Source organism: Cavia porcellus, unplaced genomic scaffold (assembly GCF_034190915.1).
Source record: "Cavia porcellus strain 051 isolate PalLab524CR breed Dunkin Hartley unplaced genomic scaffold, mCavPor4.1 scaffold_30, whole genome shotgun sequence".
In the NCBI taxonomy this organism is placed as follows: domain Eukaryota; kingdom Metazoa; phylum Chordata; class Mammalia; order Rodentia; family Caviidae; genus Cavia; species Cavia porcellus.
The window spans coordinates 43,343,843-43,359,822 of NW_026947513.1; the positions used below are offsets into that span (position 1 = coordinate 43,343,843).

The following is a 15,980-nucleotide window of genomic DNA, read 5'->3' on the forward strand; positions in this document are numbered from 1 at the left end:
AGTCAAGGGATGTGTGTTAGATCATCAAATAACAATGCTATCACACAGGCCTGGATTTCACTCTGTCTCTAGCAGGCACATTGTACATACTCACTATCAGGGTTAGTAGAAGGGTAAGGGACACTGTAAGCCACAGTTCACACAGGACAGGTGTGACATAAATGCTGTTGAATAGAATTATGTCATTAATACTTTAAAATATAGTTATTGTGCCCACGATGATAGCCTCACCTTTAAATGGAACACAGAAGTCCGCATTTTAGGTCCACATACCTGAACTTGAAAATGTGAGACTTGACAAGCTCTCCCTTCAGTGGATACTCATTAAATGCACTTTTTACCTGTTCAAAAAAATATTTAAAATATGTCAGCAAGAACAATTTATTGGTATTCAAGATAATTCATAGCTCAGCGATATTGTTTAAAAAGAAAGAGCAAACAACACTGTAGCCATTCCATGATGCACAGGACTTGAGGAGCCTTGCGGTCCCCATGCAGTGATGCTTGCACCATCCTCCTGAATGTGAATGCAGCTGGGGCGGCAGAGGGCGGCCAGAAGTGACTTCTGCTCTATTACCCAGAAAGACATCAAAGTTTAAAATTTTTAGAAATGTTTACAAACTAATATGTCTTTTGAAAAGTAAAGGTCAGTATTTACATTCTTGAAACCAGGGCTTTTCTTCTAGGTAGACAAAGAAAACAAAATAATTTCATCAAGTGATACCTGAGTAACAGAAATGGTTGCATAGAGGTGGTATGTAGTTCTCAAAACTAATGAAAAAGCTGTCAGTATTCTGGCAAGATGTGTACCTAGAACAGTACCCAAAATGCTCTCTAGAAAGCCTGCAGGAGTTTACAATACCTAACAAACACATTTGTGAATATTATTTTAACATGATGGGAGCATGTATTTTGGCTATGTTTCTTACTATTATAAATAGTATGTGTAGTGAACTTAATTTTTAAAGTTAGAAGTGTAGATAAGTAAGGAGTTCAGCATTCTGGGCCTTTGTTTTATGACCATTTACTAACCATGATTGTGATATGCTAGGGGCTGTTTCTTACATTTCACTGACTCCTGAGTCTGTGTATCCAAGTACAGTAAGACAACTAAGTCCTCTGAAGAGTTATGTTAGACACTTTTACTTAAGATTATTTTATCAAATAATTTCAAAAATATTAATATTGGAAGCATTACTGATAGAGTCCTATCTATATTTGTTTAGATCAAATTGATCTAAAGTTTAAAAGTTTAATTTGGCAAATGGCACAAAAAACAAGAAAAATAGTTGTATTGTTTCTTGACTTTCTAAATTACATTTCTTTTCTTATTTTATAAGTCTATTTCTATCTTGTCTTCAGAGTTTCTTCAGAGATGTTCCAGATCTGCCGTTTGCATATACGGATGTAAGCAGGATTTAATCTCAGCAAGATAACCAGATCCCCTGTCTTTCACTTTGCTCAGCAGTTTGTCAGAGGGGAGGAGTATGGCCCTGCTATAGTTTAGGCATGAGTTGTGCTTCTCCTAAGACTTCTTTGTTGAAATTTAATCCTCACTGGGAGGTAGTAAAGAAGTGTAGGTTCAAACTGACTATGATGCTAACAGGTAAAGCATTTGGAAGGTGATTAGATTAGATAAGGCCATTAGAGCAGAGCCCCCTAATTGAATCCTAATGTCTATACAAGAAAAGAGAGAGAACAGAAGAACATTCCCATGTGCACCTCATCTTTTGCCACGTGGCTCAACCTGGAGATGCCAGTAAGACAATCACAGTGCATGTGGCTCCTGACCTAGCTTTACAACCGTCAGTCAAAAGAAGCCTTTTTTTTTTCTTGATGAAGTAATTGGCCTCTGCTATTTCATTACAGTAAATAAAAACTGACACAAATCACTTCTCTTATGTTCTAATTCAAGATATTTACACTAGAAGGCACTTTGAAAAATATATATTTAACACCTTAATTTTCATGTATGAAAATGTGTCCAGAATGATAAAGAGAGGTGCCAAATGGCATATCACTGGCTTGATGATGGTGTTAAAACTATAGGTTCCAACTTCTGGTTCAGTGTCTTTTCCATTATATCATCCATCAATTACCTCACAAAAGAAAAGTCAAAATTATTCTTTATATATTCTGATAATGACAAGCATCAATCACTCAGGCCCTTATTATTTTGGCCTATAAGAATAACTTTTCCAATTCCTCAAATATTTGATTAAATGTAAATAGATGCTCAATATAAATATTGATGTTTTAAGGACAGAGAGCTGTACCCATGGGTCTCCTGTAGAAATGTGTACCAAAAGTTGGTCCATGGGCCTTCCTGTGAACCGGAGTCCACCACAGGTTGGGAAACCAGAAAAGCATCACACCCACCTCCCCTGTAAGCAACTGGCTGATTCAGAGGACTCAGGGTGAGATGAGGGGAACTGAGGTGAGGGAATAGCTTGATGCTTGTATGTTTGATTGACTTTGTAGGCCTGGCGCTGGTGGTCTGGGCACCTATTTGGAGGATGGCAGTGTGTACTGTGGCAGCTGTGGGGGATTTCCTTCTGCCTTATTTTTTAAATCTAATATTTTGTTCTGTTTTACTGTTTTGTTTTATTCCTGTGTTTGGTAATCTAGGCACTATTTTGAAGATGACAATATGCAGTGTGACAACTATCGCTGAATTTCTGTCATCTTGTTTTGAGAGCCTATATAGCTATTGCTCGGTCATTTTTATTGTCATTTTGCTTTTGTTGTTTTTGTTTGTTTGTTTTTTGTTTTTTATGTTTGTTTGCTTCTTGATTTTTCTGTTTCTTTTTTATCTAAAATAAAATAAAATAAACAAAAGATGGTTCACAGTTGCATATTTTGAAAAGGTAAAACACTAATCATGTATGTGTCTGAGTAGTTTCAATCTTGGCAAGCCTTTGCTCAGGGTCTCTTAGGAAGTCTACAAAACAACTACAATATTTGATCTACCCTCATATCCCCAGGGTTGATGGAGTTTACTAATCAAACTGTGGCCTCAGCTAAAGAAAGGTGAGTAGAAGGGACATAAATAAACAAGTAAAGGCCATTTGGTTCAGGCTTGAAAGACATACTCTTCTATATCATGTAGTGTTAATTTTGTTTTATAGCACTTATCTATGGCCTCTTACCATTTTGCAAAGGCATGTAAAGATCAGTTGAATGGATTTTTAGAAGCTAGAATACTAAAACAAATGTTAAAAAGCAACAGCAAATGCTCTAAAAGTGGAGGAAAACTGCTTACCATTGATTCAATTCTCTGGCTCATTTCTGTGAAATTCTTGGAACCTTCTCTTCCAAATTCATCATACATTTTGTCACTTGTGAATGGCAACGTGCTATAGTAATTGTAGGTCCTCCTTTGATCTACAAGAAAAGAGGCAACAGCCCATAATCATTTCTTATCAGATGCACGTGGACTACCATTATGATTCCATTTGATAGCAGCTGAAAAGACTAAGACAGAAAAGAATGCTCCTCCCCCAGGACATCGTCTTTGTCATCTTTCTCCAGGCTTATCTTAGAAGCAAAGGCAGCAACATTCATCATCATGTGATTTAGTATGCAAAAGCTGTAAGAAATACCTGGTGTTCCTAGGCTATTGTACAAATACGGCCCTGTGGGTGTGGGCTGATTGCTCATGTGCTTTTCATTCCTGAATAAACTACTGGGGTGGCAAGTGTTGCTATCTGAGCACATAAATAAGGATGAGATAGAACTTCCTAAGGATGAATGCTTTTTTGTTAATGTTTTGACAGCAGATTTCTCTTGAATTCAACAAATGGCAGGTCACTTCTGGTCACAAGGACTTAGTTTGCGAAAAATCTGTGTTATCTGAAGAGGTAAGAGTAGAAATTAAAATGCTAGGAATTCTGATAAAAGAAATTTAGAAAGCTGGCACCACCAACTGTCATAGGCTTCTGGCAGTACTGTTAGTTCACCTGTTCCCTTGTCACTCCACTGGTTTGCTCTCAGCACCCTCAGAAGATTCCTGTAGAGTCCTTAGCCACTGTCTCTACTTAGCCACCGAACATGTAAATATCCCATGATCTAGGCCAGTACAGCTTTTTCATGAATCAAGATCATAACCATCAGAGATTTATTTATTCACTCAATTAATATTAATACTGGCCCCTCTCTGTGACAGACATTAAGAATACAATAATGCCCAAGAGAGTTGCACATAGTTATTATGGGAAAATGGGCTATCATTCAATCTCAGTCTCTCTTTTCCTTATAATCCTTCTCATTCTTTTACTGTTCACTTAAACCATAGGGGGAAAAGGACACTCACCTGGAGCACCAGTGTTTTGAGCATATTAGTGTATCTCGTTTAATTTGCAATTATGTGATGGGAAGGCAATATGATTCACATTTAGGTGTTCCAACCCAAGAAACATAACTGATTTTCCCAGCCCTAATGTGACACAGCCAGAAAACACAAAATTAAGCCAAGGCCTATCTACTAAAGCACAGACTCTTTTGTTTTTTTTACACGCTGCTTCTTGAAGTAGAATGAAACCAAAGCCACTCTGAAGCTGTTGGGATTTTTAAATATAAAACTTATATACAAAAAACTGCCAAACAAAAATAAAAAGATTCACTTGGTCTTCCAGAAGGCTTGAGGGACAGAGACTGAAGTTGCTGGCCACCTCTGGAAAGGCCTAGTGACAGGTGGCAATAGATGAAGAAAGTGTCAGAGTGGAGACACTGGAAGTCCAAGGTGCCCTGCATGACCGTGATCTTTGTAAACACTAGGGAAAGTGTCGCCCTTCTACCACCCCTTAACCCCCTTATCCTGGATGGCCCTACCATGAATGGCCAGGATAACAGGAAATGAAGTAATGCCCCTGGCAATGCATAATTTCAAAGAAGGTTTTTAACTTGCTGAAATAATAATGTAGCTATCTTTCTAAACTACTGTTCTATTAGATTTGCTTTTCTGACGTCTGTCTACAGTTCTGTGTGGCTGCATTCACAGTTCTACAGTGCTGCTGCTTAGACTGTGGTGCACAAGAGGATCGCTTGTGGCTCCTGTGAAATACCCAGAGTGTAGCACATTAGGTCTGAAGCTGGATCCAAGAGTTTGTTGGTGGAAACGTAAACTAGTACAACCATTATGGACATCAGTATGGAAATTTCTGAAAGAACTGAAATAAAAAAAATTCTAATGATCTCAAAATCTCCCTCTACATTCCCTCAAGAGTTTAAGATATTATTATTACTATAGTAATACATGCATACCAATGTTTATAGCAGCACAATTTGTAATACCTAAATCCTGGAAGCAGCCTGATTATCCATCAACAGATGATAGGATAAAGAAAATGTAGTGTCTACATATAACAAAATAGTACTCTGCTTATAGAATGACAGAGTTGAGACATTTATAGAAAAATAGATGCACCTAGAAAACATAATGTTGAATGAAGTAAATCAGACTCACAAGGTTAAATACCATAAGGTATCTCTCATTTGAGTGAGGCAAAGAACAAATAGAATAATAAGGATGGACAGAAGGGGGCAAGGGGATGGATCTCTTGTGATAGGAAAATGGGCCAAGGGAAGAAGGGTGAAGGGTGAAGAGGCAGAAAAGGGAAAAAGCAGAATGAGGATGTGCCTCGCGAAGGAGTCTAATGACCGAGGAGAATGTAAACATTGTAGAACTGAGATTAAGAATATCAACAAGGGGGCTGGGGATTTAGCTCAGCAGCATAAGCACCTGCCTTGCAAGCAGGCAGCCATGAGTTCGATCCCTGGTACCGACAAAAAGAAAAAGACAAAAAAAAAAGAATATCAATAAGAATAAACACTGGGCTAATTGGAGAAGGAAGGAAGGGGGAGAAAACAAAAAGGGATTAAAATGAAACAAGCTGGGGTGTGTACCTGCACCCATGAACAAAGATGATTGTAAACTAAATGACCTGCAAACATGCACTAATAAAATTAAAAATTTAAAAAAAGAGCTTGTATTTCTAAGATGATCCCAGGGGACTAGTGCAGCCAGTAGTTATACACACACTAAATAGGATAAAGGACTCTTCAATAATCTTCAACTTGGTTTTTATGAGTTATTTACTATATTGAATTATTTTAAATTATCAATTATATAAATGAAATATGGTTAAATGTTAGTAGTTTCATAGAGTTCAACTGTATAAACAACTTATCCACATTCAATATTTTACTTACCTAAAATAGGTCAGTAAGTATTAAAAACATATTTCAAGCTTCCAGAATTATATGGTATGTCTAGTTACCAAAAATGTTGGCAGTATTAACACAAAAGTAATGAAGTTTGGGTGAACATGAATGTGTCCATAATTTCTAACAGATTTGTGATTCTGTAACAGCAACGACATTACTCATAATCAGATTTACCTACTGACATTCAAATCACAGAGAAGCAGAAATGGAGCCCTAAAAATCTGAATAGACTACACACAGAATTTCAAGCAGGGCTTTGTGAAGTAGGGGTCAAAATAGTTTTGTTTTTTTTACAAATCCAACCACTTTCCTCCATATTTGGATATTTCTGTAACAGATCTATTTAGTTTGGCTTATTTGCCATGGCAACTCCTAAATGCCCATTGTTATACTTGCTATTTTATAAATTCATGTCCCCAAACAGAGGGAGAGTCACACATATAAGACACACTAAAATAATCATTGCTTTTTCAGGTGTATTGTGTAGGCAGTGCAAAGGCTGAGTTCTGTATTTCTGAATTTGTCATCCAAAAAATAGGATCCAGCAGCAGATAACTGGAAAAATTTTCAGGTTTTCTCTGTGTGCATATGAACAGACTTAGAATCTTGTAAATCTCAGCTTGGAAAGTAGCAAAGGAGACATCAGGAAATATTTACCTCACAAAAGTCATCAGGCCCTTAGCATCACTAGGAATTTTTTGTAAAGTCAGACAATCCAAAGAAAATAAGGTAGGTGATTCATTTGTGTGTTATTGTCAATCACTACTCACCTATAAAGTACCTAATATGATTCAGAAATCTACTAAATTTTGGAAATAAAAATGAATAAACTATAGTTTTAGGCATCTGTAAGAAGAAATAAAGATGCTTACAACGTAAGGGGATTCACTGGGTTCCTAACAGGTGTATAGAATTATAGTTATTTTAGTATTCTTTTTATTAAAAGCATAATCCAGACAGATCTTTGTTTTTAAAATGAAGTTATTTAAAATTTAAAAATCTGTATGTTGGCAAATCCTACACTGTGAATTCTATGTATGCATTGACACTTGTGCGTGCGCATACACACACACTTCTGTTTTAAACATTTCTTTATTTAAAAGTGATACTCTTTGCTTTGAAAATTAAGATCAGGATTTGTGTAGGGAATGGAGGAAGATAACCAGTTTACCAATCATTATTTTTACAGAAAGCATGTTCAGCAAATTTCCAATTAATCTAAAGTCAAGTGCTTAACTTCTATGGTTTCACAACCTTGAACATCAAAGCTTAATCTAGTCATAGAGGGAGATATCAAATTAACAGGTCATAGTTGAGTCAACTAATTAAAACCCAAAACAGAATACAAGGAAACTTTAGAAGGTTGTTGTATTGTGGAAGAATAGTCCCAGAGTACCCTGGAGACATTTCTAATAACATAGAAGTACAGTTCATGTTGAAGTGAGATATTTGATAACCATGAAATGAGCCTGTTTATAATTAAGCCTCTCAGCTTATCTTGTCCTCTTTAGTCACTTACAACATACCCTATGAAAAATTTTCAATAAAAGAAATAGGTACTTACTCAACACTCTACCACTATGAACATTTTTCCAACTCAGGAGTGCTAAATAAAGCCTACTGCTGCAGGATCCTTTATTGTTCATTAGTTTATTTGGATATCAAGATTTCAAAGAGTTAAAGTACTTTCAATCAAACTGATTGCCATGTGACCTCAAACAATTCAAGTTATTGGATCCTAGCTAATTTAGGGTCTTCCTCAAACTCAATTATCACTTATTAATATGAAAATGAGTATAGTATTCCCAGCAGGAAGCATATCAAAGACAGAAGGAAGAATCTTTGTGAGTTTGTAGGATTAAAAGAGGCAAAAAAGAAGGCAAAGCTTTCTTTGTCTTGGCAGTATAAATGAATTGCAGGGATTAATGAACAAGCTCGAGGCAGATCAAAACAGGAAGTGACATGAGGAAATATGTGCGGTAAGTCACATGCCACCAGGGCAGCTCATACTTACTGTATCTCACGTAATGAATGGTGAGTCCAATGCACACCGCCAGCACAATCAGGGACAGAAAGCTGATAAGGCCAATAACCCAGGGCTGCACACAAGCTCTTTTCCTGGCACTCACCACAGCTAGCCTGAGGAAGAAAGTACATACAGTAGATAGATTATATCACAGTCAGCAGCATATCTGTGCTACAGGTGAAACCAGTACTTCTGGGGAATGAAGGGCGTTCAGATAGCAGTGCACTACTTGGTCTGGAAGTTCTGATTCCCAGCTGCTGAGGCCAGGCCTGGCTCAGGCTGCCTGTCCTGAGGCAAGCAATTTGACTCATTCTCCTCATCCATAAAACAAAGAGGACAGTAACAGGACCTATCTCACAGAATTACTGCCAGGATTAAAGGCACGGAGTGAAAAGTGTCTGACACAGTGCCTGACCTGTAACAAGCACGCTGTATTTAGCTACTTCTTATTGAGTCAGCTATATAAAATCTATGGAAGAGCTGGGTGTCTGCTTAGAGCCTGTTTCTAGTCCTCTGGAATTTGTAGCACTCTGGCTACAAAATTCATTACAACTTGAACCATCCCAGCTTCTAGATAGAATCTCTATTACTGTGCTCCTCCTAATTTTATGATTTATTTCCAAACCAAACTTGGAGGATGCACAAAAGATTACCAGAGTTCTCTTTTTAAAGACCTGAGTTTTTGAGCTGATATTTACCTTGAAGCATGAGTGATATTACATGAGATGCCTTCAATATTTTCCATATATTCTGCCTCTAAAAACACATGCTACTGAAATGTGTTGATCAGGCTGGATTTCATTCGATTGGTAAGTGGCTGTTTCTTTGAATTTTAAGTAAATTCAAAAGCAATAGAAAACAAAATACTAAGTGAGAGCCAGCTAAGCAGTTTGTCTATGATACTGTTATCGTAAATTTCTTGAAATAAAGACACAAAAGAGAAAGAAAGTGAGAAGAGGAAAGGAATCAGAAGGAGGGAGAGGAGATGAAAAGGGAGGTGAAGGGAACCACAACCGCAGTATGTGTCTGAATATATTCACATACTGAAATGAAATCAAATTTTCTGTAAACTAAGAGGCACTAATAAAAAATAAGTAGCTTAATTTCTAGATTTATTTCCTTTGCTGATAGCTCAGATGATGCATATCTATTTTCTCTAGAATGCTGCTTATCTGGTTCTTAAAGACTTGAAGTAAACATGGTTCTCAAGGTGAAACATTGACTTCTGAATCAGAATAAAGAAAAATGAAAGTACAGCCCTAGGTTCTGTAATGATGCATTTAAATTCTGAGCTAACTTTTTCCATCAGTGGGGCACAGGATCTCCATTCTATCTACTAAAGGATTCTGGGACCCCAAAAGAGCTCATGTAACTTCTTGTAAATTGAAAAACTTCATAATAAATAAATTTTGCTTACATAAATCAAGAGGACCCATTTTTTGGTGATGTAGGAACAGGAAATGATGGCATTTCCACACTGGACTTGGCCACACTACCATTACATCTTGGCTGTACCTTGCTAACTGTGTTCATCTCCTCTTCCCCACTGAAGACACCGGGGTGTATTGTGAGCTCCAGGCATACTCCGGGATCTGCCCCCCTTGTTTCTCTGATCTTTCCATGGGACGGTAGCCAGGGAAACTTTATCTTTTCTTCCCCAACCTCTTCCATCTCCAGTTCTCCCCTGAGTGGGATTCCAAAACACCTGTTCCTAGAATGGTTCCCACTCCAATATAAAAATACTTCTCCTCAGAGCGGTTATTCTTGTGTGCAAAATAGTGCTGCAGAAGCTCCCCAAACTGATTTCTGTCTCTTCATTTCTGAGTACTTGTTGTTCATCTGTTGCAAAAGAAACGAGATGCATACAACAAAAGTAAGCAAGGCTTTGGAAGCAAGGATTTCTCAACTAATATTAGCACATGCTAAGTGGGGAAGATGAATTTATGCTTATAGGAAACATGATGAAATTATCAAATGCACATGACTGATATATAGGATTGTGAAATATCAGACAAGTTGTATTTGTTCTACCACAATTTAAGGCAGGAAAATAATGACTAGGTGTTGTACGGAGGAAGGTAAAACTACATGTATTGAAATGCAAAAAGTGACTCTAGTACCTTTAGATATATGAAAAACATTGCAGAATAATGTATATTCCATGTCTTAGTTTTTATAAAACTATATAGGTCTGCAGGCCAAAATACACAGAAGACATCAAATGGAATGAGAAATAAAATAGCAATTTGCATTTTAATTTATATTTTAGTTTGGATTTATGGTGGGTTTTTAAAAACAAACATCATGACTTTTGAATTACACAAGAGGAAAAGAGGCCTCAGCAGGAAACAGTGACTGAGAAGTGCATGCATGTCTTGTGATGAGATAGCTCACTTCACGACCTTGTCCAGGGCATTTTGGCACCCTTCGTTCCTGACCTCCACTTCCTGGGACTACTTGGTGACATGCACCAAATTCCAGAACGCCCAGCTATACAAAACAAGTATTAACAGAAATGAAAAATCAAATACGCAATAACACAGTTAGGAGACCTTAACACACCATTGACACCAAAGGACAGATCAACCAGACAGAAAATCAGGAAAAAATAACAGAACTGAATCACACCTGTGAGCAAATGGACTTGATAGACATATACAGAGTGTTCCATCCAGCAACATCAGAATATACATTCTTCTCAGCAATACATGGGACATTCTCTAAAATGGATCATATACTAGTCCTCAGAACATATTTAGGTAAATGCAAAAGAGTTGAAATGATCTCATGCATGTTATCAGATCATAACACCATAAAACTAGAAATTAATGACAAAAGAAACTGCAAAAACCCCACAAACACATGGAAATTGAATAATACACTCTTGAGCATTTAGTGGGTCCCAGGGGAAATTAAAGAAGGAATTAAACAATACCTACAAGAGATCAAAAATACAAATGCAACATACCAGAATCTGTGGGATGCAATGAAAGTGGTCCTCAGAAGAAAGTTTATTGTACTGAGTTCCCACATCAGGAAAAGTGAATGAACACAAATAAAAAACCTGATGCTACATATTAAACTTCTAAAAAAAAAAGAAGAGCAAGTCAAACCCAAAGCTAAAGGAAGGGAAGAAATTATAAAATTCAGAGCAGAAATTAACGCAATAGAGACTAAGAAAACAATTCAAAGAATCAATGAATCAAACAGTTGGTTCTTTGAAAGAATAAATAAAATAAGCTTCTAGCCAATCTTATTTTTAAAAGGAAAGGAAAAGCTCAAATGTATGCAATATGGATTGAAAAAAGTGAAATCACTACAGACTGTGGAAATGCAGATCATCAACACCTCTTTCAAAAACCTCTACTCTCATAGGTTCGATAACATAGAAGAAATGGACAGATTCCTAGAAATATATGAAACACCAAAGCTGGGTCAAGAAGATGTAAAACTGCTGAATAACCCAATTTCTACTAATGAAATTGAAAATTCATTATTTCATGAACTTAATTATTATACTGAATTTAATTACACTTTAATACATTAGTGTTTTAATAACATGAAACATTCTAAGATTCATATTAGAATAAATTAGAATTTCCATGCATATTAATACCATAAGACTGTGAGGAAGTATTTTATTCAAAATAAATATGTACTTATGTTACCAATGTCCATTACTTTAATTTGTATCAATAAATTAACAGCCACTGAATCTATATTTATCTAAACTTTAGAAGCATATATCCATCAGTTTCCTGATGATGAGATCTATCTCTGCAGATCTATCTACTGTAGAGACACGCAGGTACCTACACTTGCATTTGTTCTTCTTCCTTACTAACCCAATCCCAATAGGAAACTGGCTAGTTGGAACCCAGAATAGTGTCCCTTGTCCACAGGAATCACCATATGACTAAGTTCTGACTGGTGGAATCTTTCTGCTTGTGGTTAAAATTTGTACATACCTTTCATAGCTAGGCTACACATGCATTAATTAGAGCTGAGATACCCTTATTAGGTCATGACTGGGAAGACATACGTTCATTTCAGTAGGACAGTGTGTTAACAGAAGCCTGGGCACCTGTTTACTTTGTGAGCCTTCCTGTTAGCCCCAAATTGCCCATCTCCAGACTTGTTCTACATTAAAAAACAATGAAATTCTATCTCATGTAATCTGTTATTTGGGGTTTTTAATCACTCTGCAATCAAGATGATACTAAAATATAAATAATACATGTAATGGTAATATAGCAGAAGACCAAGTTTCCAATCATGAATTTTCTTAGAAAAAGCTCTCCTAAAAGTGTGTCCAACCTCTGGCCTATGTTTTGTTTGCCTTTGGTTTTTGAGAGAGGAGAAACTGTTTGGGGTCACACATAAATATATGATGTTTTTAATGTATATAATTATTTCCTTTTAATACTATGTTCTTTAATAACATTTTTAAAAATGAGAGGAAAGAGGCAAGCCACAGGCCAAACCTGTAAATGACTTTCATTTTCTTGCTTCATAAATTAAGAAGTCTGGGCTCTGGAACAAACAGCTTTGGTTCAGTCCTGATTGTGCTTCTTGTTAATGAGTCTTCTCTAAGAAAGTGGCTCATTCTCCCTAAATCTACATGTCCCCACTTACAAATGGGGTAGTAAGAGAACCTAACTCATCAAGGTTAGAATTAAATACACAGTTACTGGTGCCTTCCAGACACACATATCAAATACGCAACAGACACTGCTTTTACTATTTCCTCCTTCAAGATGATAACTAATTTTTAAAATGAGTTAATTAATTTTTTTAGTGTGTGAGTTCAAAAACATCCCTCAAAATGTGTCACATGTGTCTGAAGAATAAGAAGACAGAGCAAAAGAGTCTCCCTCAGCCCTTATCAATTCTGCTCCACACTAGAGGAGTCCTTTTTGCCCTTCTATGCAGAGAGGAATTCAGCTGGAAAAACAGCTATAAAAAGCCTGAACCGTTTGCACATTAAGAGTCTCTGAGTCAAGCAGCTACATATTGTTAACCATGCTGTACACAGTTCAGTTCAAGGGTTAAGAATTCTCTGAAGCCCAAACCTAGCTTTGTTGTTGAGTCTAATAACATGTGCCTCAGTCCTAAATAATGTCTTCGATGAACTATATAATCTGAAAGAATGGTTTGAAAGATCTCAGATGTATTCATTCATTATCTTTGGTATTCTTTTCATTAGAAAAGTTGAGACACTGATACTAAGCTAATTGTTTGAAGGCCAAGGAAAGCTAGCTCTGTTTAACCAAAATAGCACTTAGAATTTCAAGAATCATTACAGAGCCAAGGAGAATCAGACAACAGAGAGCCATACTGTCAAGCATTTGGGCCTCAGCTCCACCCATCACTGACTTAGAAAGACAAAACTTGGCCTCCATAAACTTGGGTTTCCTTCATGTAAAGACAGTCATGGTATCATTCAAATTATCTTGTCACAGAGTTCCTGACAACTACAAAAGAAAGAAACTCATGCTGGCCACGAAGAGTATGTCCAAGAGGTCTACTGTGCAACATGGTTAACAACATAGCATATTCTTGAAAAGTAACGAGAGTAGATTTTAAGTAATGAGAATAGCTTTTTCTCAGCACTAAAAAACAATTATGTGAGGTAATATGCATAATAATTAGCTCAATTTGGTCATATATATATATATATATATATATTTAAACCAACATACTGTATATAAGTGTACTTTCTGTCAATTAAAAAGGACCATATATTTTATACAAGTAGAGTGGTATTAGTAATAATGGTAACAATAATTCTCAGGGTACACCATCATCTGTATTAGCTTAATCTTCTATTTGACTACAGTGAACTCAGAATACAGGTGTTCTGAGAACACAGATTCTATCTCTAATATTGACTGACTCACCCATTCCTATGGTCACATGCAAATTACCTAATCTTGGAGAACTTTACTCCCTTAGTTTGTAGAATGCAGAGAGCATTCCTGTTTACCATTCTCAAAGATTAATTTTAAATGTTATTTACTGATTAATAACATTATTCCTTGAAAGTGTAAATTTTACATATTTTAATACATTAACATAAAGCATAGCACAGACACTGAGGAAGAAACAGCAATGTGATTAAGAACACAGTCTCTGGAGTCAGAAAGACCTCAGTTAACATAGGACCCATCTATGTCTGTTTCTTCTTCTGTAGAATGGGTATAACAATGTAAACAGAGGCTGTGATAAAGATTAAACATACACAGTGTTTTAGGATGATAGCTGGCAAATGGCATGTTTGAAACAAATGACAGCAAATACTATTTTGGGCTGCACTCACAGTCAACTGTAAACAAAGTGCTAAATACCCATGAGTTTGCTTTTATAATTTCAAAAAAGACATTAACAGCCATCTTCAGATAAAAGGTTGCAATTAGAATTTAATGATGCCTGTATGATATTTTGGGTTCCCCTAAGACTAAGGTTTGTCATTTTAAAATTATTATTCTTAACATTTCAGAAGGCACCCCCAGGTGTAAGCCACATATGGCATACCACTGGAGGAAGGCTGGTCCGGAGAGACACACATGGTGTCTCTCTGCAGCTCGTTTTGCTTCTCAGTCACTGAATCCTTCCCATACTCTAATCCACTTATCTCAGGTCTTCTGACTTATGCTTCAATCTGTACATGAATTCTTTACAGTCTCATCCATCTTTGAAACAGAGGAAACTCAAGGCAGTGTTCTTGGCAAACTTCTTAGTGAAGTTCCATGAAACCTTCAGTTTGACAAAGCCATGAAGCAAGGCAGGACCCCATTTTCATGCCTGTTCAGGAGACCTGCTCCGCAGTTGCTCAGCTCATCCCGTTCCCAAGCATGTAAAGCCATCAGACATGCTTACGAGTCTCAGTGCTGACCTGGATGCCTAAAAAGTGCTATTTCTCCTGAGTGTAGCTATTCTTTTTATCTTGAAGTAATGACATATTTTGAGATCAAACGGACAACAATGGTAGAATAACAAAAGTCTATTAGTTACAGCTACAGCTGACCAATGAATTAGCTCCAAGAAATGTTACACTAGGATAACCTCAACTTCTGCAATATGGCAAATGGTGCAATCTTTCTTTAGAGAACACAGATGATGTAATTGAAATGCTATACTGTCAGTCACGGATTACTTTTGACACAGTGCAGATGTTAGATCACATGCTCAACTTATTTAAATACAAAGATACTTTTAAGAAAATTAAGTGTGGCATTTCATGCAGTCTTTAAAATGTTTTGAAAGTTCACAAATAAAATTGTATGCCTGCACTTTTTCCCACTAGTGCCTATGTGCACAGTTTTGTATGGATCTCTCTAGTGTTTTATTTCTCAATGTGAATATGTATGTTTATGTTTTCTAATTATTTTTTATAGTATAGACCTTTCAAAATCCCCACTTTGAGCTTCTACCCAGAGTAGACAGTGAGGAAAAGGGCAAACAGCCTAGATTTTAAAGCCACACAAACCAGATTCAGATTGTGATACCAACATTTAGTAAACTCTGATAATCTGAGCCACAGTGACTTTATCTTTTAAAAGGAATGATAATGATAAACATCTCTGAAAGCATCATCAAAATTCAATACAATGGCACTTTATAGAACTCTACATGAAATGAGTCCACACAGGACTTACTACACAGCAAAAACTGTCTGGAAGTTGTTATATGGCGAAAGGCTGATCACAATAGAAAGAGAAATGAATAT

General features: G+C 36.5%; 1 protein-coding gene across 5 annotated transcripts in view; it reads right to left on the reverse strand.

Moving 5' to 3' along the window:
- The window catches only part of LOC100722230 (transmembrane protease serine 11E), a 92,428-nt gene that overhangs the window by 26,033 nt on the left and 50,415 nt on the right, over nt 1-15,980 (reverse strand). For 4 of the 5 annotated variants that reach the window (XM_063240548.1, XM_063240550.1, XM_013145843.2 and 1 more), the window contains 3 exons: nt 8,240-8,364; nt 3,263-3,384; nt 274-341 (listed from right to left, as the gene is read on the reverse strand). In XM_063240548.1, the coding sequence (XP_063096618.1) occupies nt 274-341; nt 3,263-3,384; nt 8,240-8,364 (315 nt within the window). Of the gene's footprint in view, nt 1-273; nt 342-3,262; nt 3,385-8,239; nt 8,365-9,668; nt 10,091-15,980 lie in introns of all 5 variants that reach the window. The other variant, XM_063240551.1, reaches the window with a different exon arrangement.